Source organism: Culex pipiens, chromosome 3 (genome assembly GCF_016801865.2).
Source record: "Culex pipiens pallens isolate TS chromosome 3, TS_CPP_V2, whole genome shotgun sequence".
In the NCBI taxonomy this organism is placed as follows: Eukaryota; Metazoa; Arthropoda; class Insecta; order Diptera; family Culicidae; genus Culex; species Culex pipiens.
In genome coordinates, this window is record NC_068939.1 from 83,206,070 (window position 1) to 83,232,287 (window position 26,218).

Here is a 26,218-nt window from a genome sequence, read left to right on the forward strand (position 1 = left end):
AACAAGCTTTCATGAAAATGGGAACCCCAAACAAAGTGTTTAAATGCCATGAAACGTTATTGAAAAACTAGCCATGAAATTTGAACACTTTGTTCGTGGTTACCAAATTCATGAACGCTTGTTCCCGATTTTCGGAACTCATTTTTCTTTGTGTATGAATCTGAATGTTGGAAGACATGTCAAACTTGTCATGATTCATAATTTCCTCAGTGTAATTCTATAAAAAACATGGTCATGAATTGTGATAGCAGTGTTTACAACCCTAGTAACATTTTTAAACTTACAGGTTTTATCATGGTTCTGAAAACCCTCATACGGCCTAAATAGGCTTTTATGGCCTACTTAAAACCTAAAATGTTACTAGGGAAAAACACTCCAAACATGGTTAAAAGTTCAGGATATTGGTAGTTGAGTTTTTTTTAAGAACTATTTAAGACAATTCAATTCAAATATGGATGAAAATGCTTCAAAACACTCTGCACATGATTAAAAACAAAATAACTTTCCGTTTTGTGGTAAATATTGAAGATCTGGCAACCCTTCCTCAACATTTCGCTACTAGAGTTGAATTCACTAAACTTTTCTTCACAATTTGAATAAAAACAGCTTCTTTCGCCTTTTGTAAAACGTTTGATAGGTACAAGGACAAAAAATCTAATGATTGATAAGGTTTGATTATCTGGCAACCTTGTCATAAAAAATCAAAGTTTAAGGGAAATATAAGAAATTAAAAAAACACTTCTGTATTGCACTTCTGGATTAAAAAAACTAAAATGAAATGAACAGACCTGACAAACAATGAAACATAACAAATGTAATGTATTTTTTACGTCTGGCAACCCTACCAGATATGGGAAAACATGTGAGAGTAGAAACTTTGGCTTCCATTTAGGTTTTGTAGACTTCATAGCTTCTCCACTTGCCAAGCTCCAAAATTGGCTCTTGAAACCATCATCTCCAGTACCGTTCGGACCTTCAACTGATAACAATCGCCACGTCTAAACGCGGTAGGTCATAAAGCCCGAACGACCCCATCACGTTTTCCTGACACATTTCGGCCCCGGTAATGTCACCATCACTCATTTGCACCATCTTGCGAGATTTTTACGACAATTTTAAGGGTCTCTACATTCCTAGCCTAAACGGCCAAGTGCGTCACCCAAACGACAAACGTCAAAGCTTATCGATTCCCTCCAATCGATCATCGATAGCTCAAAGTTTGGCTCGACTTTATGACGGTTGCGGGCTCGGTACCCAAACATGGATCTCGCCTCTTCGTAGAAGAATCCGCTCTCCTTGCTTTGGACGGCCGCCATTAATCAAGTTTCACTCCCTGAGCTCTCGGGAACACGCAACAATAGTTGGAAGCTGACTCAAGCAACGATTTTTATTGGATTTTAATAAGAAGAACCCCGAGAGGACAAACCTACAACAAAAAATACGACATGATCTTCGATTAAAGTGACGAACCCCGTTGCCGCTGCGCGGCGTTGGTGGTTTGTTTTATATTTGTTTGTTCTTTTCTCCCTCTCTTTTTCGGGGGTCTCTTCCTCGTGTTTCGGACCTCTTTGCGACCTTGTTGCTGGAAGCCACGACGTGGTCATTATGTTCGATTTATTTTATGTTCATTTAAACTTTTTATGACAGCTCACTCACTCAATTGGGGAGTCGCTTCTCCGTGGGTAATCGAAAAGTTTTAATCGTTTAATAGGTGAGGGCACCCGCTCTCGTACCCCCGAGAAGACACAGTTACAGTTTTGTTCTTTCCTGTTTGTTTTCTCTTGAAACAAACGAAAAAATGTCGAAGGAAGAGGAGAGTTCTCATGTGATTGATATCAATAAAAGTTCATAAAAATGAGAAACTCAAGAACGAACTTAGAGGGAGGCGCTTTTATGATTCACAATGACGAGAGAGCAAGTGACTCGCGGGGTCATTAAATTTGGATACACTTTTCCGATAGACCTAGACGACGGAGGAGGAAGCTGCTTTGTCTCGTCACTCTAGCCTTTGAATGGGCGGTTTTAAGTGGAATTCGAAAAGTACAAAAAAATAAAATTTAATTGAATTTTTATGGTCTTCGATTGACGAACGCGATAATCGGAGCGGCATGGCGCGCGGGACTGTACCAGGAAATTGGGGGTCTATGCTGGGAATGGGTTCCTCGCTGGAGGTCAATGTGTTTTGTACAAACCCAGGAAACAATTAGTTAAATCCATGATTATATCACTTCAATTTCATTGTTGAACTATATTACTATGAAAAAATCTAGGAAATTGTTGAATTTTAGTGAATTTCTTACCAGTAAATACAATTGTAAATTTCGGATGTAAATGCTGTGGCATTAAAGCAACCATGATACTAACAGGTTTGCATGGTTGCTTAACATGATTCCATAGCTTCTATACTCGAAATTACAATTTTATGCACTGGAAAGAAAATCACTTGAATTAAATTTTGTCGATTGGAGCTTATAATCTATCATACCTTGATGAAATTGAAGCGTTTCGATGCCTCTGTGCTCTCTTGTACTAAGCTTGCTGGTTTTCCTATCTAGTTAGGTAGAGGCATCGGTTTACTGACGTCAAGTAATTGATAATTGCGAGTAGAACCAATTCCACTTGAACCAAATATTCATACCATGACAACCTTCCATTGCCGGCTGCTGCCATGGACATGGATAGGCTTCATCCATAAAGTACGTCACGCTAAAATCAGCCAAAATTTACCCCCCTCCCCTCCTTTGTCATGCTTTTCCTATACTTACAACACGCAATGACGCCATAGGGGATTTGGAAGACGGGAATTGTAGATGTTCCACTTTTTCAACAGGATAGGGTGGAATCTCCACGGTATTCTCAAGTGAGTTTCGCTTGGAGTTGGACGGTTTTTGGAAAGGTGAATCGAGCCACCCTAGGCGAAAAATGAGCAACAAAATAGATGAGTTACATAAAAGGCAAGACAGATTTGTTTAATTTTTAAAGTTCGGATTTTGTAATTTTGGATTCTGCACAGTAAAAAAATGGTAAAATTTAATCTTAAATGGAGTACATCTTTTATGTCAGAAAAAAGCTTTAATTTTACCTCTAATAATGTGTACATTTATATCTGGCAGACGCTAGGAAAAAATATCTGTAATCCCAAAAAAATATAGGCGATAGTTATATCTAGCTTACTAAGTCCGCACCCCAACCCGCACGGCCATCTCACCGCTATGAAAACTGGACGATCGATGCCAATGTAGCTTTATGTGTTCCGTACATTGTATACTGTATTTACTGCATATAGGGTACATATACGATATACGAGATACGTAGAGCTACATAGGGACGTGGCGTTACATCGTGCTGCCATCTGGTTTTTTGAAGTGCAAGAGTGGAAAAGTGCTGAGTCATCGTCTAAAAATAGACGGCGTCCTATCTCGCCCAGCAAAATGAAGTCGATAAAGTAGTCGGTTTCGATGAGAAAAAGTGGAAAACGTGGTCTAAAAATAGCGACGCCATCCCCCTATTGGCTTTGATAGTCCAGTTTTCACAGCGGCGAGTTGGCCGTGCGGGATGGGGCGCGGAATTAGTAAGCTAGATATAACTATCGCCGGTTTGATATTTGTTTTGGGATTGCATATATATTTCTTCCTAGCGTCTACCAGATGTAAATTTACACATTATTAGAGGTAAAATTAAAGCTTTTATCTTACATAAAAGATGTACCCCTTTTTAGATGAAATTTTACCATGATTTTTTTTAACTGTGTGTAGTATACTCTTATATACATATGAGAAAGGCATCAATCACCTTATAGTGGATTAGGCAACGCCTTTTTTTTGTACAAAATTAGTGAAATCAAAATTTGAAATACCTTTATGCTTTTTTAACTAATCCAATTTAAAGCAAAACAACACAAGTTTAATGAGAATGCAAAAAAAAAAGCTTTGAAATCTTCTACGTTTGACGGAAAATCATGAGCTGATGTATTAAAAATAAAAATAAAATCGATTCCCTGATTGGAAACGACGAACCCCTTTGCGCTCCCATCACCATTGAGTTATTAAAAGGTAATCAAATCAATTTCGATCCCCAGAGAGTGCTCGTCTTCGCCGTCATCCGATTCGATTCAGTGTCTGGGGGCTCGCAAATCGACTTCGCCGTCGTCTGTGTTCCTTAAGCCAAGAAAAAACACTCCCCGTCATTCTGCGTGGACAATAAAAATATTTTAATGACGCCCACGTCGCATGTATTTTGCATAATGAAACAAGCTCCGCTTTGAGTTGTTGCCCGAAGTTGTTGTCCAGAATTTCGATTTCGTTCGATTGGCCAGGGTCGAACTTTTGACCGCCACCAGCCGGTTGTTTACTGCCAATTAACACGCTCTTTCCCGAAACCATTTGGCGGGACGACGGCCCCGCGCGGGAAGATAGATAGCGTAGATCTGATTACCATAAAACAAAATTCGGCCTCGCGAGCGATTCGCCCGTTTTTTCCCAACCTTAAAGAGACACGTATTTCGGCGAGGTGTTTTATGGGTTTTCGAATGAATTTCGGAAAAAAACGCACCTGAAGACGTAGACCGCAACCTTAGATAAGCGAAAAATGTCGTCCCCAAAGCGAAAGATTCTAGGAAGCCTCTCTAGTCTGACTCAACCAAATCGATCTGCTGGGTCCAGATTGCGCCAATTAATGGAACGGTGTCACATCAGGTTAATTGATAGAACTGTTTGTGGACACAAGCGTTCCAATGGGGTCTCTCTCCGGCTAGAACTGTGACACACAATGTGTGAAATTTTAATTTATGCTGATTTTAGTCAACCATCTCGAGCCAGCCACAAAAAAAAACAGAATCAGCACTCCTGGTGTGTCTCATTAAACTTTTACGGCATTTTAAATAATAAATAATAAAAATATATCAACGACCGGGGCTTCTAAGAGATAGAGCTGTCCTGCAGGAGTGAGAAAGAGGGGGTACCAAAGAACCTGATTGGATTTTATGGGACGCGCGATGTTTCTGCGTTCTGCTCCGGCGAGCTTCTGGCAGCGAATCTAGAAGCTCCGGAAAAGAAATATTTCAAATTGCTCTACTCTGCCACCGACCGGCGTAAACTTTCATTGCGGGAATGATTTACGGCGTAAGGGGACGACCATCTTTTGGGTCATACATTTTTGAAATATGTTGATTATTTTATTAGATCTGTTTCCAGGAAAGCATTATTTGAGCCCCTGCCAGACGTCTGTCCATCTGTTTGCGAAAGAAACAGATGTGACGAATATTTTGAACAATGTAAATAGAAACAAATTGTCATTGAGCTACTTGGTAATAACTTAAGTGATTAACGGTGGAAATTAACAAAGAAAGAAATGCGTTGTTTCGAAACATACACAATAAATGTAACCAAATAAAATTATTTTAAAAAACTAACTTAATCCACCTATGTGGATGATGCCTTCCTCACTTTTTACCAACAATGGGTAATGTGAGTGGTTTGGACACATATTTCAGCTATTTTTTTTTAGATCCAGAAAAATAAGTACACAGATATAACTTAAGTGGTCATAACTCGAGACAGGGTTGCCAGATCTTCAATGTTGTGGACTCGTTGGAAAGGTCTCTCGATTACCTAACCAACGATGGGTCTAATGTTGGATCCGGACATCGTTTACATGCATTTAAGTGAGATCCGGCTTCAAAAAAGTACATAAATATCACTTAAGTGGTCATAACTCGAGACAGGGTTGCCAGATCTTCAATGTTGTGGACTCGTTGGAAAGGTCTCTCGATTACCTAACCAACGATGGGTCTAATGTTGGATCCGGACATCGTTTAAATGCATTTAAGTGAGATCCGGCTTCAAAAAAGTACAAAAATATCACTTAAGTGGTCATAACTCGAGACAGGGTTGCCAGATCTTCAATGTTGTGGACTCGTTGGAAAGGTCTCTCAATTACCTAACCAACGATGTGTCTGATGTTGGATCCGGACATCGTTTACATGCATTTAAGTGAGATCCGGCTTCAAAAAAGTACATAAATATCACTTATGTGGTCATAACTCGAGACAGGGTTGCCAGATCTTCAATGTTGTGACTCGTTGGAAAGGTCTCTCAATTACCTAACCAACGATGGGTCTGATGTTGGATCCGGACATCGTTTACATGCATTTAAGTGAGATCCGGCTTCAAAAAAGTACATAAATATCACTTATGTGGTCATAACTCGAGACAGGGTTGCCAGATCTTCAATGTTGTAGACTCGTTGGAAAGGTCTCTCGATTACCTAACCAACGATGGGTCTAATGTTGGATCCGGACATCGTTTACATGCATTTAAGTGAGATCCGGCTTCAAAAAAGTACAAAAATATCACTTAAGTGGTCATAACTCGAGACAGGGTTGCCAGATCTTCAATGTTGTGGACTCGTTGGAATGGTCTCTCAATTACCTAACCAACGATGGGTCTGATGTTGGATCCGGACATCGTTTACATGCATTTAAGTGAGATCCGGCTTCAAAAAAGTACATAAATATCACTTATGTGGTCATAACTCGAGACAGGGTTGCCAGATCTTCAATGTTGTGGACTCGTTGGAAAGGTCTCTCGATTACCTAACCAACGATGGGTCTGATGTTGGATCCGGACATCGTTTACATGCATTTAAGTGAGATCCGGCTTCAAAAAAGTACATAAATATCACTTATGTGGTCATAACTCGAGACAGGGTTGCCAGATTTTCAATGTTGTGGACTCGTTGGAAAGGTCTCTCGATTACCTAACCAACGATGGGTCTAATGATGGATCCGGACATCGTTTACATGCATTTAAGTGAGATCCGGCTTCAAAAAAGTACATAAATATCACTTATGTGGTCATAACTCGAGACAGGGTTGCCAGATCTTCAATGTTGTGAACTCGTTGGAAAGGTCTCTCAATTACCTAACCAACGATGGGTCTAATGTTGGATCCGGACATCGTTTACATGCATTTAAGTGAGATCCGGATGTATGTGAAAACACATTTTTATACATAACTTTTGAACTAGTTATTGAAACTTCAAACAATTCAATAGCGATGTATGGGACCATGAACCAAGTCGAATGCAACTAGTTTGGTCAAAATCGGTTCAGCCAGTGCTGAGCAAACTTAGTGAGAATTTTGGTCACATACACACATACACACATACACACACACATACACACACACATACACACACACAGACATTTGTTCAGTTTTCGATTCTGAGTCGATATGTATATATGAAGGTGGGTCTTTGAGCTTTTAATAAAAAGTTCATTTTTAGAGCAGGATTATAGCCTTACCTCAGTGAGGAAGGCAAAAATGCAAAAAACAGTTACCAAATAAAAGTGTTGAAGAGAATGAAATGTAAAAAAAAAAAACTTGAGACTGATCTAGAACCAATGAAAATAAAAAATCTAGAATTTTAATTGAAAAGCTTCTTTGAACAAAAAGTCTTCTAGAATTATCAAAACCTTAAAAATAAACATCTGAAAACAGATTAAACAATAGAATCTGCTTAGAAATCAAGTTAAGAAAGAAAAAGTTGAATCTTAAATAAAGCATACAAAGATGTTTCCCAAAGAGAAACCCACTCAACTGATTCACACCGCGAAATATCTTCCCAGAAGCCACAAACTTTCCCCGCGCTGCCAAAAATCCCCCAAAAACAACAATCAAATCTAATTAGCCGGCGAATACCCAGAAGCCCCGTACCTTCCTAGTTAACCAGGCTCCGCCAAGCTCCCAATCTAAATAAATTTCAGCTTGTTAGCGAATAATTCTGCTCCGAAGGCCCCCAGATCCGAAAAATACCTCCTAATGATGTGAAATTCCTCAAATGGTCACCGCGCGCGCTCCTTTTTTTCGCTCTCCCTCGAAGATTGCCGAATCGCCCAAATTTAACGCAATATCGGCCATCCCGCGCCGACCTGCGGGGACATAAATATCTCGCGCGCGGGACCTGTTTCGCTTTGGTTCGTCGTCAATTTTGGTTATTTATTTACATTTTTCTGCGGCGATCCTTGGATGGGAAATTTGGTTCCTGAATTTTTGGTGATTTTTTTTTCTCATGAAGATCTGTTTTGACAACGGCGAGAGCGGGGCCAGGATTAGGCGATCGTAAAAATGTCATCGAGTTAAAACATTTGATTACTGTACACGAGGTTCGTCTGGTTGTGGTGGAAGAAAGAGGTCCCAAATGATTGATGATCGTTGCGCCGTGGAGAATGAGGAGGACGTCGCGAGCAACTGTCAGCAATTCGGACAATTTCATAATGATGTGGTTCGGGCTTTTCGGGCGAGGGATTCTCTCTAATGAATCCGCGCGCGTTTTCCACGTCCTCACAATTGGGACAGCGTTTGGCGGTAGGGTGAAGGGTTGCGTTTTGGGACTGTTGAAAAATATGTTGACCTTCTAAAAAGCGCCCTTTCCTAGGCGAAATTACTAAGAATGTCTTTAACGATCTTTAACAAAATAGGCGCCTTGTCTAAACAAACTATGATCTATTCTTTCTTTACACTACTTAAAGGCGCATTTACAAGGTGATCATACAAAGCTAAATAAACCTGTAGTTCTCCCTACTTAACCAATTATAAAGCAGCTTAATTATTTTTCAGCTTAGCTTACTGAAAAGCGCCTAACCTAGAAGACTCACCTCCATAGAAAACCTACGAGACCTACCTAAACCTATACTAAAACGCATTTTTTATTCTTTTTGAACTCTTTCTCAAACTTAAAATCTGATCTACCCTCTCCCAATCTTACTGAAGGCGCCTAACCTAAATAACCTTACCTCCATAGAAAACCTACGAGAACTACCTAAATCAATTGAAATTGCTTTATTAAATTTAAGTGCCATATATACATGAAATCTGATCTGCTCTCTCCTAACCTTACTTAAATGCGCCTTATCTAGATGACCTCACCTCCATAGAAAACCTACGAGACCTATCTTAACCAATTGTAGCACTGCTTACTTATTCATTTTCAACCCTATTAAAACAAGCGCCATATATTCATACATGAAATCTGATTTGCAATTATCTACTATTAAAAGGCGCCTTATCTAACTGACTTTACCACCATAAAAACATGCCAGATTAACCTAAACCAATTGAAAAACGTCTCACTTTTTTCAACCCTAATAAAACAAGCGCCATGTATACATAGAATCTGATCTACTGTCTCCAAATCTTACTGAAAGGCGCCTTATCTACATGACCTTTCTACTTACGAGACTTACATTAACCAATTACAAAACTGCTTACTTGTTCTTTTTCAACCTTATTAAAACATGCGCCATATATACATTAAATCTGATCGATTTTTTCCTAACCTTACTAAAAAGCGCTTTATCTAGATGACTTTGCCTCCATAGAAAACTTACAAGAGGTACCTGAACCAATTGAAAAAAGCCTTACTTATTTTGTTCAACCCTAATAAAACAAGCGCCATGTATATATATGGATTTTGTTCTACTCTTTTCAAATCGTACTAAAACGCGCCTTATCTAGATGACATTTCCAAAGAAAAATTACGAGAATTACAAGAACCGATTGTAAAGCACCTTACTTTTTTCAACCCTACTGAATTTAAGCGCCATATATACATGAAATCTGATCTACTCTCTTCTAACCTTACTCAAAAGCGCCTTATCTAGATGACCTTGCCTCCATAAAATACTTACGAGACATGCCTAAACCAATTGTAGAACGCCTTACGTATTATTTTCAACCCTACTCAAACAAGCGCCATATATGCATGGAGTCTGATCTACTCTATCCTTACCTTACTAAAAGGCGCCTTATCTAGATGACTTTATCTCCATAGAAAACCCACAAGACTTATCTAAACCAATTGTAAAGCGCCTTACTTCTTTTTATCTTCCCTAATAAAAACGCGTCATATATACATGATATTTGATCTATAATCTCCTTTCCTTACTAAAAAGCGCCTTATCTAGATGACCTTACCTCCAAAGAAAACCTACAAAAAATCTTAAATTATTTACTAACAAAATTAGAAAGCGCCTTACATAGGTTACAACATCAATGAAACTTGGCGATTTTGTTCCTAACCTTACTGTAACAAGCGCCTTTCTTTTTTATAACTCTTTCTTTACTTTACTTGGTATTTGTTTCTTCTACTGAACAAGCGCCTTACATGAATGAAATTTGATGTACTATTTTTTATCCTGCGCTTTACCAACGTAAACTCACTTACCTATTCCTTTCTAACCGTACTTGTAAAGCGCCGTACATGTGAATCTATGTTAACTCGGACGAACTCTTTTTTGCCCCATCAAAATAGGCGCCTTACCTGACTGAAGTACACTAATTATCTAAAAAAGTTAAAATACTTTTTTCTTCACTTTACAAAACAATCAGCTTATCTAGTTATCTTTCTTCTTCATACTAAAACAAGCGCCTTATCGTGATAAACTGCGTTGATCTATGGCCTACCTCAAGATTAGCAAGGTGATCTTTGACCTTGTAGTGTTATGCACCTTTTAAACAAGCGCCTTACTTTGTTGACTCTGGATGAACACATGACCGTTTCCTTCACTACAAGTGCCTTACCAACGTGATCTATGACCTATTTAAATACCCTGCTTATAAAAGCACCTTATCGTGGTAATATGTGGCTTATCTTTAAAGGTGTTACATTTGAATATTCCGCATTTTTATTAAAAGCGCCTTATACAGAGATGCCAGTGTTTCAGAAAACTATGTGCCAAATATTGGTCTCGTTACCCTATTGAATTTGACATGTTCAAAAAAGAAGGAGATTCCTTCCGATATCCGTGGCGAATCGACCGCTCTTTTATCTAATCAAACTAGCTTTTGAAAGCAGTGAACAAAAAGGCAACACAGTGCGAGTCAAAAAACGAGAGTTATTAGTGAATATTTTAATACGATTTGAGCTTCGCCATAGGCGACGAACGTTGAAAAATAGAATAATTAATCCCAGATATTATGCCTTTCGCAAACTTCAACATTTTCAAAAGATACCGACTTTCGTAATAAAAATCTGTAACATCCCCCTCCCTCCCCTCTTTGACCAAAGCGACCTTGGGGCGTCCAAAAAAAACTGGTCACAGGCAGGTGCGAAGAGCCCCCCCGAACATAATCAAAACTCCGTTTCGAGGAATAAATTACCGCTGGCGTGGAGCTGTCAAACGCTATATTGGAGGTTTAGAACCTTACTATTTGGCGCTTGCCGGGTTGATTGACTCTATCTTTCTTTTTTTTTCTGGTTTGATTCAAACGCGAACTTCATTGATCGTAAATCGATGCCGCGGAGGGGCGGATCCCCCGAATTGGAGTTAATTAATGACACTTGGCGTTTATTGGGGACAGCTTTACGACGGGTTTCCAATAAGTGGAGGTGAATTTGGTGGCGTATTTTATGGATTTGAAGCGCTCGCCGACGGGGTTCGAGTATGTAGATTGAAACTGACAGCTGACGACGGCCGGAATTGTTGGCGAAACGCGGAGATGTTTTGCGTTATTTACGAGGGATGTAGTCGCGCTGATTGACGGGCGATAAAATTTGGGTTTAGAAATGGCAGATCAGGAGATCGAACCGACTTCGATCAATCGATTCAAAGTCTCACGCAAGATACCAACATTCACAAAAAAACCGTTTAACAATCAAAGTGTTCTTCCCAAAAGTGCTTTAACTCTGGATTGGATCGTTTTACTTTGAGGTTTTCGGTGAATTTAATGTAAAATGACACAAGGAACACGTTGAAATTGAAATCATACCATTTGAAGAATAGGTTTGAGTCAAAAAGTTGATGGAATACTCTTGTCACTTCAGGATTTAAATCTTTTCAGCACAAGTTGCTAACCACCAACTTTTCCAAAATCACTCTATCGCTTTTCCAAGATCCACTCATTAGAGGCTTCAAAACAAGCTTTCTTTCGCCGCCCAGTGTCAACGCTCGTTGATTGCTTCCAGGAAAACTCCATCAAACCGTGAGACTCTTCTCTTCTATTAAAAAAAACTACCCAATACGTCGATACTTACTCGTCAACTTTTGATAGTGCTGATCGTCGGTGTCGGTGAAAAACCACGTCTGAAAAGGGAAACGAGAGAGAAACGTTAAAAAAATGAGTTAAAACCAACGTCGTGTACGTCCGCGGTGGGACGCGTACCTAAAGCGAGCAATAAAAACTTAATCAGCTTAATTCTTCTAATTAAAGGTTCCCCGAAGAGGTCCGCGTCGTCGTCTAGGCTGTGCGTCCCTGGAGAGGAATCCCCGAGAGTTGATCTCGATCTGTCAGAGGGCTGCGATATCGACGGAAAAGCGGTTTTCCTTTCGGTGAGAAGAAAATTGCTACCCGCAGACATCATCATTAATGTGCGCGGCAGCTGTTATCAATCTCGATCACCTCGAATGCCTGGCTGTGGCTGCAAAAAACGGTTCCGATCGAACCCTTGAGGAACGTGAAGGAAGGAGGTGAAATGATAAGATTTCAAGAGATCAGGACAGTCGAAACTGCCAAGGTTGATGCATTTGTAAGGTAGACGTGTTCCACAATAACAACAACAACAACAATAACAATAACAACAACAACAAAAGAACTGTCAAACCTGCCAAGATTGTAATATTTATAGGGTGAAACATGTAGTACATTCTCAATCAACCGCAACGATTACTTTATTTGTATGAAAATAGAAGAAGTGTCAAAACCGCCAAGATTGTTTAATTTATAGGGTGGGAATGCTGTGCTTGTAACTCATGTGATTTCAAAGTAGGAGTACTGTCAAAAGTTTTTTCTCAAAACCATCAAGATTGTTATATTATAGAGTAGGATAAAACAGCCAAGGTTGATACTTGAATAGGGTGGGACATATTGTGCTTTCTAACTCATTCGATGTCAAAGGAAGTAAACTGTCAAAACAGCCAAGGTTGATACTTGAATAGGGTGGGACATGTTGTGCTTTCTTACTCATTCGATGTCAAAGGAATTAAACTGTCAAAACAACCAAGGTTGATACTTGAATAGGGTGGGACATGTTGTGCTTTCTTACTCATTCGATGTCAAAGGAAGTAAACTGTCAAAACAGCCAAGGTTGTTACTTGAATAGGGTGGGACATGTTGTGCGTTCTTACTAATGAATGTTAAAAAAAGAGAACTGTCAAAATTGACAAATTTGATACATTCTTATCAGCTATCAAATTCAGCGTCAAGTCTAATTCGAATTGCACCTCCTTCCTACAAACTCCTCGATCCCGCCACCGCGAGGTACCATCGATCCCGCTCCAAATATGGCCGACGCATTGGCGACAAGGGGAAGCTTCGTAAAAGGGAAAACTTGTCGTTTTTTCTCCACCCCACCGATTCCTTCGAGTTGCAGTCTCAATGACCGTGATTGAAGCTGGTCGCGGCGGGAAGAACCGGTCAATGTCAATCGCGAGGGTCGGACAATTACAAATGCCACCACCGCCGGCCGCCGCTGGTATTTATGGGTTTTGGCCCTAGTTGGCATATCGGAATCGGGAAACGGAGAATTGGTGCGGTTTTTTTGGTGTGGGGCAAATTTGCCTTTTGCAGGGCTGGGGAAAAATCGCGAGTAATTAGGGCGCGCGATCGTAACGGGTTAATTAGCGGCGCGGAGATCGAACGATTGACGAATTTGGGGGTCGGAAATGCGACCGGGAATCGTTGGAATTGGTTGGGAATTGTGTCAAGGAGTGATGACATCTCAAAAGAGTATGCTATGAAGAATTGCATAACGAATATCAGATTGCCTTACATGTGTTACACAACAAAGTCCCAACTTCACAGCCTGATACAGGGTAGATATTCAATCGTGCTAAAATGGAGTTGTGTATTGCAAGATTCTCAGCCATCTGAACCAATTGTTCCCGATCCAGAAACGTCACCTCCTAAGCTGTTCAATTTCCGAGACTTCCAGGAATCCACCTAGGCGTCACACTCCCTAAGGAAAACCGGTAAAACCTCGTTGACCATTGGTAGCTCCCGCCGATTCAGAAGCCGAAGCCGAACGTGACCAGCAGACCCCGGCGACACCAACAACGATGCCATCAAAATCACGGCGGATAATGTCGCATAAAAACAGAGTTGTTGCATCGTAGAACTTCAGCGACGAGACACCATCAAGACCTGCGCTTCAAGGAGACCACATTACACCAGGTACTCCGCACCGTTGAGTTGAGATAGAGGTGAGAAACCAGTAGATGGAATTTACCGGACAAATGATTATTTAATGACAAGATCGTGACGATAGTACGCGCGGAGATGCGCTACCGTCCGAGTTCGGCGCAGTTGTGTTCCCATGGAATTAATTGAGGATTCAACGACATCTTGCGAGAGAGAGAGAGTAACGAGTCGCCACCACCAGAGGAGATTCCCCCCCCCGCGAGATCAATTTGGTTCCCAAAAACGGGAGGACAAAACGCCGAAATTTATTGACTCACATTATTATCGACAACCAACGGTATCGCTTCTTGGAGATGGTCAATTGGTCAACCGCAGAAGGGATTGAATTTTAATTTGTGTCAACTCTCTTTGCCCACGTCCAGCGTCAGAGGCAGTTGCGAGGTTCTTTTTTGTTGCTAAAAGTGGTGCACAGAAGCCAGTTGGAGCAAAAACTTGATTGAATGTCACAGCATCGATATAATCGAATTTCTGGTCTGTTGTTCCCTGTTTGATTTGGATCTCATGGCGGTACGCACTGGGCAGTTTGTTTTTGCTTTTAGTCGTGTAGACGAGAGCAGTTAAGAAAAGCAGATTTTTTGAATGTTTCATTATTCACAACATGGTCAAGTTTTGCATTCTCAAATTTTATTTTCAAAAGTTGTGCTGCAGAGTTGCCAGATCTTCAATTAAATCAGGGCTTTCAGTTGCAAATCCTATGATGTACAAAAAGTTGGTTTTCTGAGTTGCTCCAAAAGTTACAATAATTAGCCTTAAAAAATGAAATTCGATTAAAGTCTCCATTTCTGATGGCGGTGTTGCCAGGTCATCAAGCATTGTAACCAAAAATGTTTAATACTTCAAAAATAACAGTCAAATGAAGAGGTATTTTTTGTAAATATGTGGCCCACGACCCCAGGCCGCAGGCCGGCTACGAAACTATGAGAAAGTATACAGTTACAGAGAAAGCTCTTTTTACGCGGTGGCGTTACGCTTTTAATTTCGTCGATTTCATTCATCCAATATTTTTGTAAGCTAGATCTCAACAAAACCTACAAAGTGCTTTTAAATGATTGCAACAATGTTGCGTCGTTCCAGAGAAACCGACGAATTAGAAAAACGTAACGCATCGCGTAAAAATAGGTTTACTTGTATATTACGGTCTGTTACCAAACGTTACACTTTAAATTTTGACAATTTATCTGTCAAAATGAAAAGCGTTACGCCTACTTGAAAAAAATACAGTGAAACCTCTTTTTACGCGGTGCGTTACGTTTTTCTAATTTGTCGATTTCTCTGGAACGACGCAACACTTTTTCAATCTTTTGAAAGCAATTTGTAGGTTTTGTACAGATCTACAAAACGCTTTTTTAAGCTTGCAAGTATATTGTATAGTTTTAGAGAAATCGACTAAATATAAAGCGTAACGCCGTCGCGTAAAAAGAAGTTTCTTTGTACTACTTTCGAGTAGCTCTAATTCCTACAATGCGTCCGCATTGCGGTTTTTTGCCCAACCACCGACTGTGGTCTACCGGGACCGACCGCAGTTTTGACGTGTAAGGAGGCGTAAAGCAATAAGCCGGCTTACGTGTTTCATCGGAATTGCGTGCGTGCCGCCTGCGTTAGAAAGGCGAATGACAGTCCAACACTTTGCTCCATTCTGTATGGAAATCAACGGATCTAGCTCGGCCTCCTCCTCCCTTTCATCTTTCAAATGGATTCATCAGTGTCAGAAAGAATGGCGGTTGACGATCGCTCTAGGGCGTTGATGTCTCTATTGAAATCTAAAAAGGGTAGCTTTTCAATTATAAAAGCAAACAGTTGAACTTGATGTAACGCGATGGCGTTACGGTTTATTTTGTGGTAATTTGTTAGCAGAAAATATAAATTTTCAAGTTCAATCATTCTTTTACATAGAAACCTCTTTTTACGCGGTGCGTTACGTATTCTAATTTGTCGATTTTTGTGGAACGACGCAACAATTTTGCAATCTTTTAAATGCAATTTATAGGTTTTGTTCAGATCTACAAAACGCTTGCAAAAATATTGTATGGTTTTAGAGAAATCGACGAAATAAAAAGCGTAACGCCACCGCGTAAAACTAGGTTTTTCTGTACTTAGTTTTTGATCACATATTGTAAAAAACTCAAACATTGCTTAGGCGTTACGCTTTGTACTTCGTCGATTTCTTCAAATCAACAAACTTATTTGCAATATTTTTTAAACAATTTGTAGACTGACTCACGACGATCAAGTCGCTTCTAAAAGATTGCAAAAATGTTGAGTTGACTTGGAGAAATCGACAAAATACAAAGCGTAACGCCTGCACTTTAACAGAGATGTCAACGTCAAAAGATTAATGACAGCTCTATTCGATAGCTGGAGGACGCTTTCAACAATCGATTGAGCAGTCCCTTGGTTTCCACGATCATCCAGGGGGAGGTCTTTGCTCCCGTGTGGTAAGCCTCAAGTACAACAAACGCCATAACGCCTCAAAGAAAGAAAAGTCGTAAAGTGCGCGTGTAAAGTATCATTTTTTCCCAGGAATTAAGCAACCCGAAAATGTGGTAACACTTGGCCTTGGGGCGGTGTACTACACAAGATCTGGTCTGTTTTTTTTCTGTCTGTTCTGTTTTCTGTGTGAGCATAGCTCACGTTATTGTTGGCGAGGCGTTTATGAGATTTTTTTTATATGTTTCTTCCAACAGTGAGGAAGTAAAGGGGAAACGGGTTGATTCCCTCGCTCCTCTTCAAGAAAATGCCACTCAGCATATATCACACAAAAAGAAACGGAACCAGTCGAGGCGCGGGGAAGCAGAAAGCCAGAGCGATGAATAATAGTTTAATTTTTATGAACTTGTTAACTGAAATAAGTCATGTGAGCGCGGACGACTGAACAACACATGTGACGCGACTTTTAACGGAGTGGCGAGGGGTTTGTTGTTTTGAGTCGGGAGATGTTTCTTTCGGCGAGCGCACACACATGACTTGCCCCTCGGAATGTGATACACAAAGTCGTAATCGTCGCGTGAACATGACGTTATGCGCGGACGAAATTCGAGGAAGTTCTGGTTCGGGGAAGACGTGGTCTTGCTTGGGCTTGGTGATGAGTGGCTGGATGAGCTGAGGCTTGCTAATTTGATCCTTGAACTTGAGTCATTCTTTGTTATGCAGCATGTGTTGGCGTAATCCAGATTTTAAAGATGGCGGACGTTACGATGGGTAACGGCGTTAAGCCTAAAAAGTCACAATCGTGAAACCTTATTTTTACGCAGAGGCGTTACGCTTTGTATATCATCGATTTCTCTAAAACAAAACAAAATTTTCGAATGCTTCAAAAAGCAATTTGTTGATCTGCACAAGACGTTCATATTGATTCAAACAGATTTCAATAAAGTTGCGTCGTTCCAGAGAAATCAACAAAACAGTAAGCGTAGCGCCTGACCTGGTTTTAGTTTACACTGTTTGTTTACAAACCTGTTGAAGATTCTCACTGGGTTTGACAGCTGTCAAGATCCCCATTAAAACAATTCATAAATACTTGTTTTCCAGGTTACTTTGTTCAAATATGGCTGCCAAGCTAAAAAAGCAAAAAAGTGTTGCCAATACAGAAGACCACGAAGGATCAACTGATTTATTTCAGAAACTAAGTTTGTATCGATTCAGCCATTCAAATACTCAAAATACACGCAACCATTTAGATGAAAAATGTTCACAACATTAGTTTCCCTTCTATCGGACAGTCAGATCTAAAATTGACCATCATTATGCTTCTTCAGAAGAAGCAAAAAATACGACTTCCAACCACCTTCCACGCCTCCAAATCCCCAAAAAATGAAGCCGTTGACGTTCGAACAATTGCAAACTGACAAAAATTAACATACTTGTGATCAGCGTGTACACACAACGATCTGACCAAAGCGAGATAATCGCCTCCCCGGCCGGAATCTCACCTCTTCCTCACCGCAGCGTCTCCTGAAGGAGTCCGTTCCTTTCCCGAAAGCTCGCGCCGGATTTATACCGTAATTGAGATTTTATGATAATTTAAGTGGCCCATAAGTCATTGCAAGTGAGGTTAGGGGGTTTCGCTTTCTTTCTGGCTAGTTTCTGCTCGGCGTGCAGTTCTTCGGCGCGCGCAATTTATGGACTTCCCCCCTGGAGGCATACTTGGCCCGGGCACGAGCTCAACGTCCGATACGATCGGACACAACGCGCGTTGGCGTGTTTGCTCACGTGGGCTCCGAAACTGTAACAAGGCGATGCTTCCTGGTCCAGAAGGCTTTGCAGAAGGCACTTTGGCGTACGTGGGTTGACCCCTCCACGCGATGACCATTGTGTTCCGGAAAAGGAAGGCCTTCGGGGCGAGGATTCGCGCGAAACCGGTTCTTGTTCTGCAGAAATGTGGTTCAAAAGTTCATGTTCAGTTCATGGCATCGAGAATGACTCATTTGAGCTACCCCTCGTCGCAATAGATAACTGTCAAAATTGACAAATCAATGCGTACAGTGATGCCAAACTGAGTCATGTTTCGGTTCCAGCGAAAAGTGTCGCGACTTAGAAAGCGACCGTCTCAACTAGTTTTGGAAAGGCAGGTACTTGATCTTGTTTGAATGAAGCCCCTCGACGCGTCTTGACCGCGCACGCACTTCCAGCTCAAGAGGGAGAGAGCAGCGCGCGAAGGCACAACAAAACAAATGAACTTACAAAATAAACACGGAATCAGCTCGGTGGGATCTCCGCGTAGTGCTGGTGGGCGAAGAGATTCGGAAGAAAAGCCTCCCGAACTTGGGCGGATGGATGAGGAATGTGAAACGAAAAAAAGCTAAGGCGAGTATAAATAACAATAATTCGCTTTAAATCTCTTGCTTTTGCCTTCCAAAAGTGGATATAATCAAAATATTGTTGTTTTTAGTTGCTGGTAAACGAACCGAAACCGGACGGTTTTTTTCGGACAGCTCCAGATCTTATCCGGACGCGGGCTAGAACTGCTGCGATCTATCTTCCCGGGCGGTTGCGGCCGTTGCCTGGCCGGTCACCCCTTGGATCCAGGGCATAAAGTGGGCCACGTTGACCAGACCAAAGTACTGCCGGGTGTTGCAGCTGCCGATGGCCGTTCCCGAGCGGTCCGTAAAGGAAACGATCCCACGCAGCGTCCACACGCCACGATCTGCGAAGAACATTCCACCGCCGGCGTCTCCGAAACAGGGAGCGGTTCCTGGAACGGATCGATTTGTAATCGTACATAATGACGAGTGACTGACCCCTCGGTTTTGGGCAATATTACTGTCTCAGCATTGTTTGTAAACAAACCGATTAATTTGTTTGACATTCACCGGTTTTCCTGGTGCAACGTCATCGATAAGGGTTGGCAACACTGAACCAGCATCGTAGTTATCACAATGTAAACATTGCACAGCTGATCAATTCAAACTAGATTCGATTCGATTTGTTTACAAACAACTTTGAGAAAGTGTTGCCAAACTCACTTTTTCACTACCGAAGGGTAGTTCGTAAGTTACGCTAGTTACCATTTGTTAATCCAGCGCAGTACATCCCGGAGTAAATATTTGCCGAGAAAAAGTCCCGGTCGCTTTTCAGACAATCCATGAAGGAAATAACCGGAACTCTTGCGCTTTGCAGATCATCCGCTAGCTTCCCAGTCTCGTCGTTCCCCCAGCCAATGATCGTTCCGAGCATGTTGTCAAACCGCTCGATTTTGTCATCGGCTCCGGGAAGACAAGCCGGTTGGATGTAGTTGGTGTAGTTGACCGCGGTATTCAGCTGTAGCACCGCCACATCGTACATGTTTTCTCCGTGGACGTACTCCTCGTGGATGAACGCCTCCTTGACGAAGATCTCCCGCGCGTTACTGGACATCTCCGTCAAGCTGTGCAGTCCCAGCACTACCCGGACCGATCCAGCCGGCTTCCCGGTAGCGTACCGCGCACAGGAAGCTGTCGTCAGGACGTATTCCGGGCTGATCAGCGTACCTCCGCAGCGGAAGTCCCGTTTCAAACCATTATTCTTCGTGTAATACACTGCCACATGCCACGGCCAGGCTCCGACCGCAGCCGTCCTTCCACCCACGATCAAGAGCTGAGTCCTGATCTTACGAACTCCGCACGAAGAGGCAGGTTCAACCCGTTTGGGTTTATCCAGTCGTCGCACGGCTTGACAGCTTGCAAATGCAGCCAACAACAACAGCAAACCAAACGTTACGTACTTCATCTCGCGCTGACCAACTTAAACTGATCAGAATAAATTAGAACGCCTTGCCTGGGGATTACCCAGCGCGCGCTGATAACAGCCGGCGAGGTCATGCCACTGCAGACTGCTCCAGCTCCAGATTCCGGGAACTCACTTTGCAATTCAATCAGCGCTCGTTAGTTCCAGTGGTTAAAATTAACCACCGTAGGGGACCACACACACGCCGATATAAGACGATAAAAAATTAACCAACAGGGTCCGTCGAAGTGTCCAGTCCTCAGGACGGAGGGCATTTCCAATCTGGCACGCCAGAAAAAAACAAACGACAATCGGCCATAAACCGCGTGCTTACCTTAAGCAACGCGCGCGCATATATTTCAGCGAACATAAACATAAAACTGCCGACGAGACTCCTTTCGGACGTAACCAGAACAAAGTCGGATCGAAGATTTGAAGTTGGCAAGGTTAGGTTGTAAGGTTGGCAACATTTCCTTTGGAGGTTGGTGCAAACTGGCAACAATGATTTTGATAGTTGACGTTTGGCAGGACGTTTTGAGTTACCCCTCGTTGCTTAAAAATTGACATCACAGAACATTGAACAAGAACTAATCGGGTTCAACCTTACATTCGAAGAGCCTTGCCCCCAGAACACGTTCAAGTGCTGTCCGGTTGTGTATTTTTCTTTTCACCACATCATCATCGCCATCATTCCAGCATCCAGGTCCCCTCAAGTGTCCAGCCACCCACGGCTGCTGAAGCTGCTGATGATGCACTGAATATATGTTTGTTTAAATATTTTTGTTTTTGTTTAACTACCTCGCGCGCGCGAAGTGTATGCAAATCCGTAACCAATCTTCCGGCTGGAATCTAGGTTCCCCGTCATCCGAAGTCCACTTTGTTTTGTGCTCCCATTTCTCCACCATTGTTTGTTTACCCCTCGTCAAGATCTGCTCGGGCGCAGTTGACGACGAAATCGAGGGACCCCTCGCGCAAGCGGAATGTGTTTTGACAGTTTTAATAACAGTTTTAGCGCTTCTCATTGTTTACACTGTACTTAAGCTAGTGTTGTGGAGCTATGGAATTGGAAAGTAAACAAAGCGCGTGACACCTACTGTATTACGTTCCGAAAATTTCAAACTGCTCTGCGAAACATGTTCCGTTTACGTCAACGCTGTTCAACAACCTGCCCCGTTACACTGTGTGTCATGCGGATCTTCTTCCTCCTGGCAGTGTTGCCAACTGCTGGACGCAACGTTCTGCGCGGTGGATGACTTCGAATAAAACGTGATAAACATTTATAAGTGGCTCATGCTTGTTGTGTTTTTTGCTGCTGCTGCAATTGTATATTTCATTTTCAACATTTCCCGGTAGTTCTCCTCTCGGCGAGTTTCCATCTCCCCCGGGGGAGCTTCCGTGGACGACCCCGCTCGCAAGACTAATGGTGACAGATGAGAGATGTTAAAACAATTGACTCAACCCGGGCTAATGTCGTTGGGCGCGCACGCTGACATGTACACGACACAACCGGTTCTGGGAGCCCGGCCTGCCGCGGTGACAGCAGTAATTGGCAGTAACATTCTCGTTGTTACGATTGCGGCACGAAATGTCACTCGGTTTTGGCGGCGGGTAGCGCACCCTGTGGAGGGATGTCAAATGTCACGCTTGGCGAGAGATGCTCCCAGAGTGACAGAAGTAATGGCGGATTTGGTGCAGATTTCGGTAAGTACCGTTGGATTTAAGTTCTGTCAACATCTGTCAACTAGGTCAATAAGCTTTTAATAGAGAGATAGAACCCTGGCGATAAATCATTTCCGTTCGAACGAATGTTTAGCTAGAAGTTTCCGTGTGGCACGTCTTGTTCGGCAAAGAACGCGCCGTCCGGAGGCATAAACTTTCCGAGCACGTTCCGGCAGTACCTTCCGAGCACGTGCTTATGATGCATCCACGAATGCATCGACCTCCCCCGTTCGTTCCAGGACTGCCTCCGGCGGCAAGCTTGACCAACTCCCCAAGAGTTTGGACTGTACCGTGTTCCGAGAGAGAGCAATAAAAGAGCCTGCTTTTACGAGCGTACAAAATTTATGTAAATTTTTATTTCTTCACTTCACCTTAACCGGCTGGTGATGATGCTGGAAGCTGCCGCTGGACAGCAAGTCTCGAAAAACAATAAAAGCTGGATTCCTCGGAGCACAGATTTGTCAATCATTGCGCCACCGGGCATTGTTGGGTTTAATTATTTTGTTTACCCATGTCATGGACGCACAATGATGGGGTCAACTGGAGGTTACCGCCCGGTTACGTAGCAGATGTCCTCAACTAGCTTTATGAGTTCACCAATGGTGAGTTCGTTTGGGTAACCAGTTGCGGTCTTCTTTTGGAACACCTGGAAAACTCATGTAGCGTCCAAATTTGACAATTGTCTTGCAGGTACAACCCAGGTCGTTCAAACGAACGCACCACAAAACTTAAAGTTTTTCGCGTCGTCGCCAACCGGAGTGGTCCACGAGTTTGCAAACAATTGTACGCGAGACTCCCACTTGAAAACTGGCCCGAGTCGCCTGGCCAGCAGTAGTAGGCGGTGTGTGGAGAGAGAGACCTCTGGGGGCTTCAAGAGGAGCAGCCGGGAATGGTTCGCGCGCGCACACGACTCGGCGAAAGGGAAAGATAAATATTAATGAATTATAAATAATACATAAAACAGAGTTGCGCCCCCGCTCGCCGTTTTTTCAGCGGCTGGTCAACTCTAGGACCCCGGCAGGAACCCCGGAAAAGAACGACTCTGGAGCAGCGGTCATTCATAGAAGACTTGAAGACAGAGTAGTTTTTTTTTGACTGGCAACACTGTTTTGGATCAACAGTTTTAGTAACTTGACAGCTGTCAGTTCTGACAGATTTATGGAAAAGATCGCTCAATGTTTTGTTTGGTAATTTTAAAAGTTGAGGTTATGTTCGACTTCTGGAAGATTCGTCTTCAATCCCACTCTATGAACCCCGACTCCGACTTGACCAAGATAATGGCGATTGTGTGTCGGCAAAGTGGTTGTTGCGCGCTCAAAAGTGGACCACATTTAGGGGGTGTAGCGCAGTCCCGCTGAACTCGGCGGCCGAGGTCAGTTGCCGCCGGGTGGCTTGCGACACATGGTTTGGAGCGGTAATCGACTTAAGTGACCGAATGGGGTTTGCGAAACAATTGGAAAGGGAAAAATGGGTCCAAGTACTAGAAAGTGCACTTTTTTCTTGCTCAAATTTGCTCAGTTTTGCTCGATAAGCGTTCACTGGTGTGGCGAAAGGCCCTTACGTTAAGTGTGGCGCTGTTTATGGAGGGCTCTTGATAGATTTTTGGTACAAAACCGTGTTGTTCAGTTTGCCGACATAACCTAACTTTTTGACAGTTTGCTCTACCGACATTGTCGAAGAGGCTTTCTAATTTTGTAAAAACAACAGTTTGGGAAATATCCAATAGCTATCCAATCCATCTAATCTCCACCGGACCCAATTAGCCGTAATGTCCCCAAAAAGTGAACGTCCACTGCGTCGCAGACGCTGCCACAAAACAATCACCAGTTGGGAAACAGCCGCCCATTGTTGGCCTGGGGTGATCCCACAATTAGCGATTGGTAAGACCCCTAGCGCTGCGACCCCTTTGCGCAAGACCCCCCCCAACTCTATCGCGACACTTAATCGACGCTTAATCGCGCGCTGATGAAGAGCTCCTTTTCGCAACGCAGCCGATTATCTCTGGCCGCTTCGCGGAAGAAGTTTTGCAAACATCTGCGCTCATTAGCGCGGCGAATCTGGATCAAATGACGCGGCGCCTGGGCGCTGCAGTTGCCCGTCAATAAGCTGCTCACAGCTTGCGTTCCCGGAATTGAAGTGCGCGTTACTGGCTGGAGATCGTTGGAAGGAGTTTGGGGTCGGTTTGTCGAATGATCAATTCTTCGAATGATGGGGATACTTGACTCTCACTACTAAACTAGAGTTTTTGGGTTGTTTATAATCTCTTCAATTACGGACTTCAAGAAGAACCTAATAAGCTTGAAACATAACCGGCATGAGGTTGACCTGAACACATTAAATGGTAAGTGCATTCTGAAAAACAACTTAACTAAGAAGAATGTAGTCATGCGGACCACTCGGAAAAGGGAAAAACGAAAAAAAAATGTCATGCGGACCACCCGGAAAAGGGAAAAAGAAAAAAAATGTCATGCGGACCACCCGGAAAAGGGAAAAACATGCGGACCACTCAAAATTAGGTAAAGAAGAAAAATGTTGTCATGCGGATCACTCGGAAAAAGGTAAAAAGAACGTAGTCATGCGGACCACTCAGAAAAAGGAAAAAGAAGAATGCTGTCATGCGGACCACTCGGAAAAGGGAAAAAGAAAAAAATTGACATGCGGACCACCCGGAAAAGGGAAAAACAATAATTTTGTCATGCGAACCACTCAAAATAAGGTGAAGAAGAAAAATGTTGTCATGCGGACCACTCGGAAAAGGGAAAAAGAAAAAAAAATGTCATGCGGACCACCCGGAAAAGGGAAAAACAATATTTTTTTCATGCGGACCACTCAAAATTAGGTAAAGAAGAAAAATGTTGTCATGCGGACCACTCGGAAAAGGGAAAAAAGAACGTAGTCATGCGGACCACTCAGAAAAGGGAAAAAGAAGAATGCTGTCATGCGGACCACTCGGAAAAAGGGGAAAAGAAAAAAATTGACATGCGGACCACCCGGAAAAGGGAAAACAATAATTTTGTCATGCGGACCACTCAAAATAAGGTGAAGAAGAAAAATGTTGTCATGCGGACCACTCGGAAAAGGAAAAAAAGAAAAAAAATGTCATGCGGACCACCCGGAAAAGGGAAAAACTATATGTTTTTCATGCGGACCACTCAAAATTAGGTAAAGAAGAAAAATGTTGTCATGCGGACCACTCGGAAAAGGGAAAAAAGAACGTAGTCATGCGGACCACTCAGAAAAGGGACAAAGAAGAATGCTGTCATGCGGACCACTCGGAAAAAGGGGAAAAGAAAAAAATTGACATGCGGACCACCCGGAAAAGGGAAAAACTATAATTTTGTCATGCGGACCACTCAAAATAAGGTGAAGAAGAAAAATGTTGTCATGCGGACCACTTGAAAAAGGGAAAAAAAAGAATTTGGTCATGCGGACTACTCAGAAAAGAGAAATAGAAGAATGTAGTCATGCGGACCACTCAAAATTTGGAAAAGAAGAAAATGTTGTTATGCGGACCACTCGGAAAAGAGCATAAGAAAATTGTTGTCGTGTGGACCACTCGGAAATTGAAGAAGAAGAATGTAGTCATGCGGACTACTCAAAATTAGGAAAAGAAGTAAAATTTAGTCAAGCGGACCTCTCGGAAAAGGGAAAAATTAGAATGTAGTTAGCGTACCACTCAGAAAAGGGAAAAAGAAGAATTTTGTCATGCGAACCATTCGGAAAAGGGATAAAGAAAAATGTAGTCGTGCGGACCACTCTGAAAAGGGTAAAAGAAGAATGTAGCCATGTGGACCATTCGAAAAAAGGAAAAATAAAAATCTAGAGTTTTTTTTTTGGATAGGTCCTATAAACATATGAAAGACAATAGCTTATAGGACCTTTTAAAAAAAAACTCTAGAAATGTAACTTTGTTATCCATTAGAAAAATAGAATAGAAGAGTTTGGTAGTGTGAATTACAAGGATTACGACTTATTTAGAAAAAAATCGACGAAATGTCCCATTCGTTAAAATGATCAATTCAAAGTTATGGTCGACGTCCACTTGAAACTTGCCTGCCAACCCTGTGCCATATGACTTTAAATTGATCTGATGCGCGCCGCGC

At 42.3% G+C, this 26,218-nt stretch overlaps 2 protein-coding genes across 2 annotated transcripts in view; both read right to left on the reverse strand.

The window, feature by feature from the left end:
• Positions 1-26,218, reverse strand: part of LOC120423174 (fringe glycosyltransferase) — a 159,386-nt gene that overhangs the window by 95,082 nt on the left and 38,086 nt on the right. The window contains exon 3 of the mRNA XM_039586861.2: positions 12,034-12,082. Coding sequence (XP_039442795.1) covers positions 12,034-12,082 — 49 coding nt within the window. The remainder of the gene's footprint in view (positions 1-12,033; positions 12,083-26,218) is intronic.
• On the reverse strand, positions 19,004-20,424 carry LOC120423175 (chymotrypsin-like elastase family member 2A). Its single transcript, XM_039586862.2, has 2 exons — positions 19,700-20,424; positions 19,004-19,386 (listed from the first exon to the last, which is right to left on the reverse strand). The coding sequence occupies exons 1-2, from the start codon at positions 20,397-20,399 to the stop codon at positions 19,151-19,153; spliced, it is 936 nt and encodes a 311-aa protein (XP_039442796.1). The 5' UTR covers positions 20,400-20,424; the 3' UTR covers positions 19,004-19,150.

Bases quoted from the DNA above. Each gene is read 5' to 3' on its own strand.
- LOC120423175 (XM_039586862.2), bottom strand. From the start codon at position 20,399: ATGAAGTACGTAACGTTTGGTTTGCTGTTGTTGTTGGCTGCATTTGCA. The intron at 19,387-19,699 runs GTAACTAGCGTA...GATCCGTTCCAG, and splicing joins CTGCGCTGGATTAACAAATG to GAACCGCTCCCTGTTTCGGA.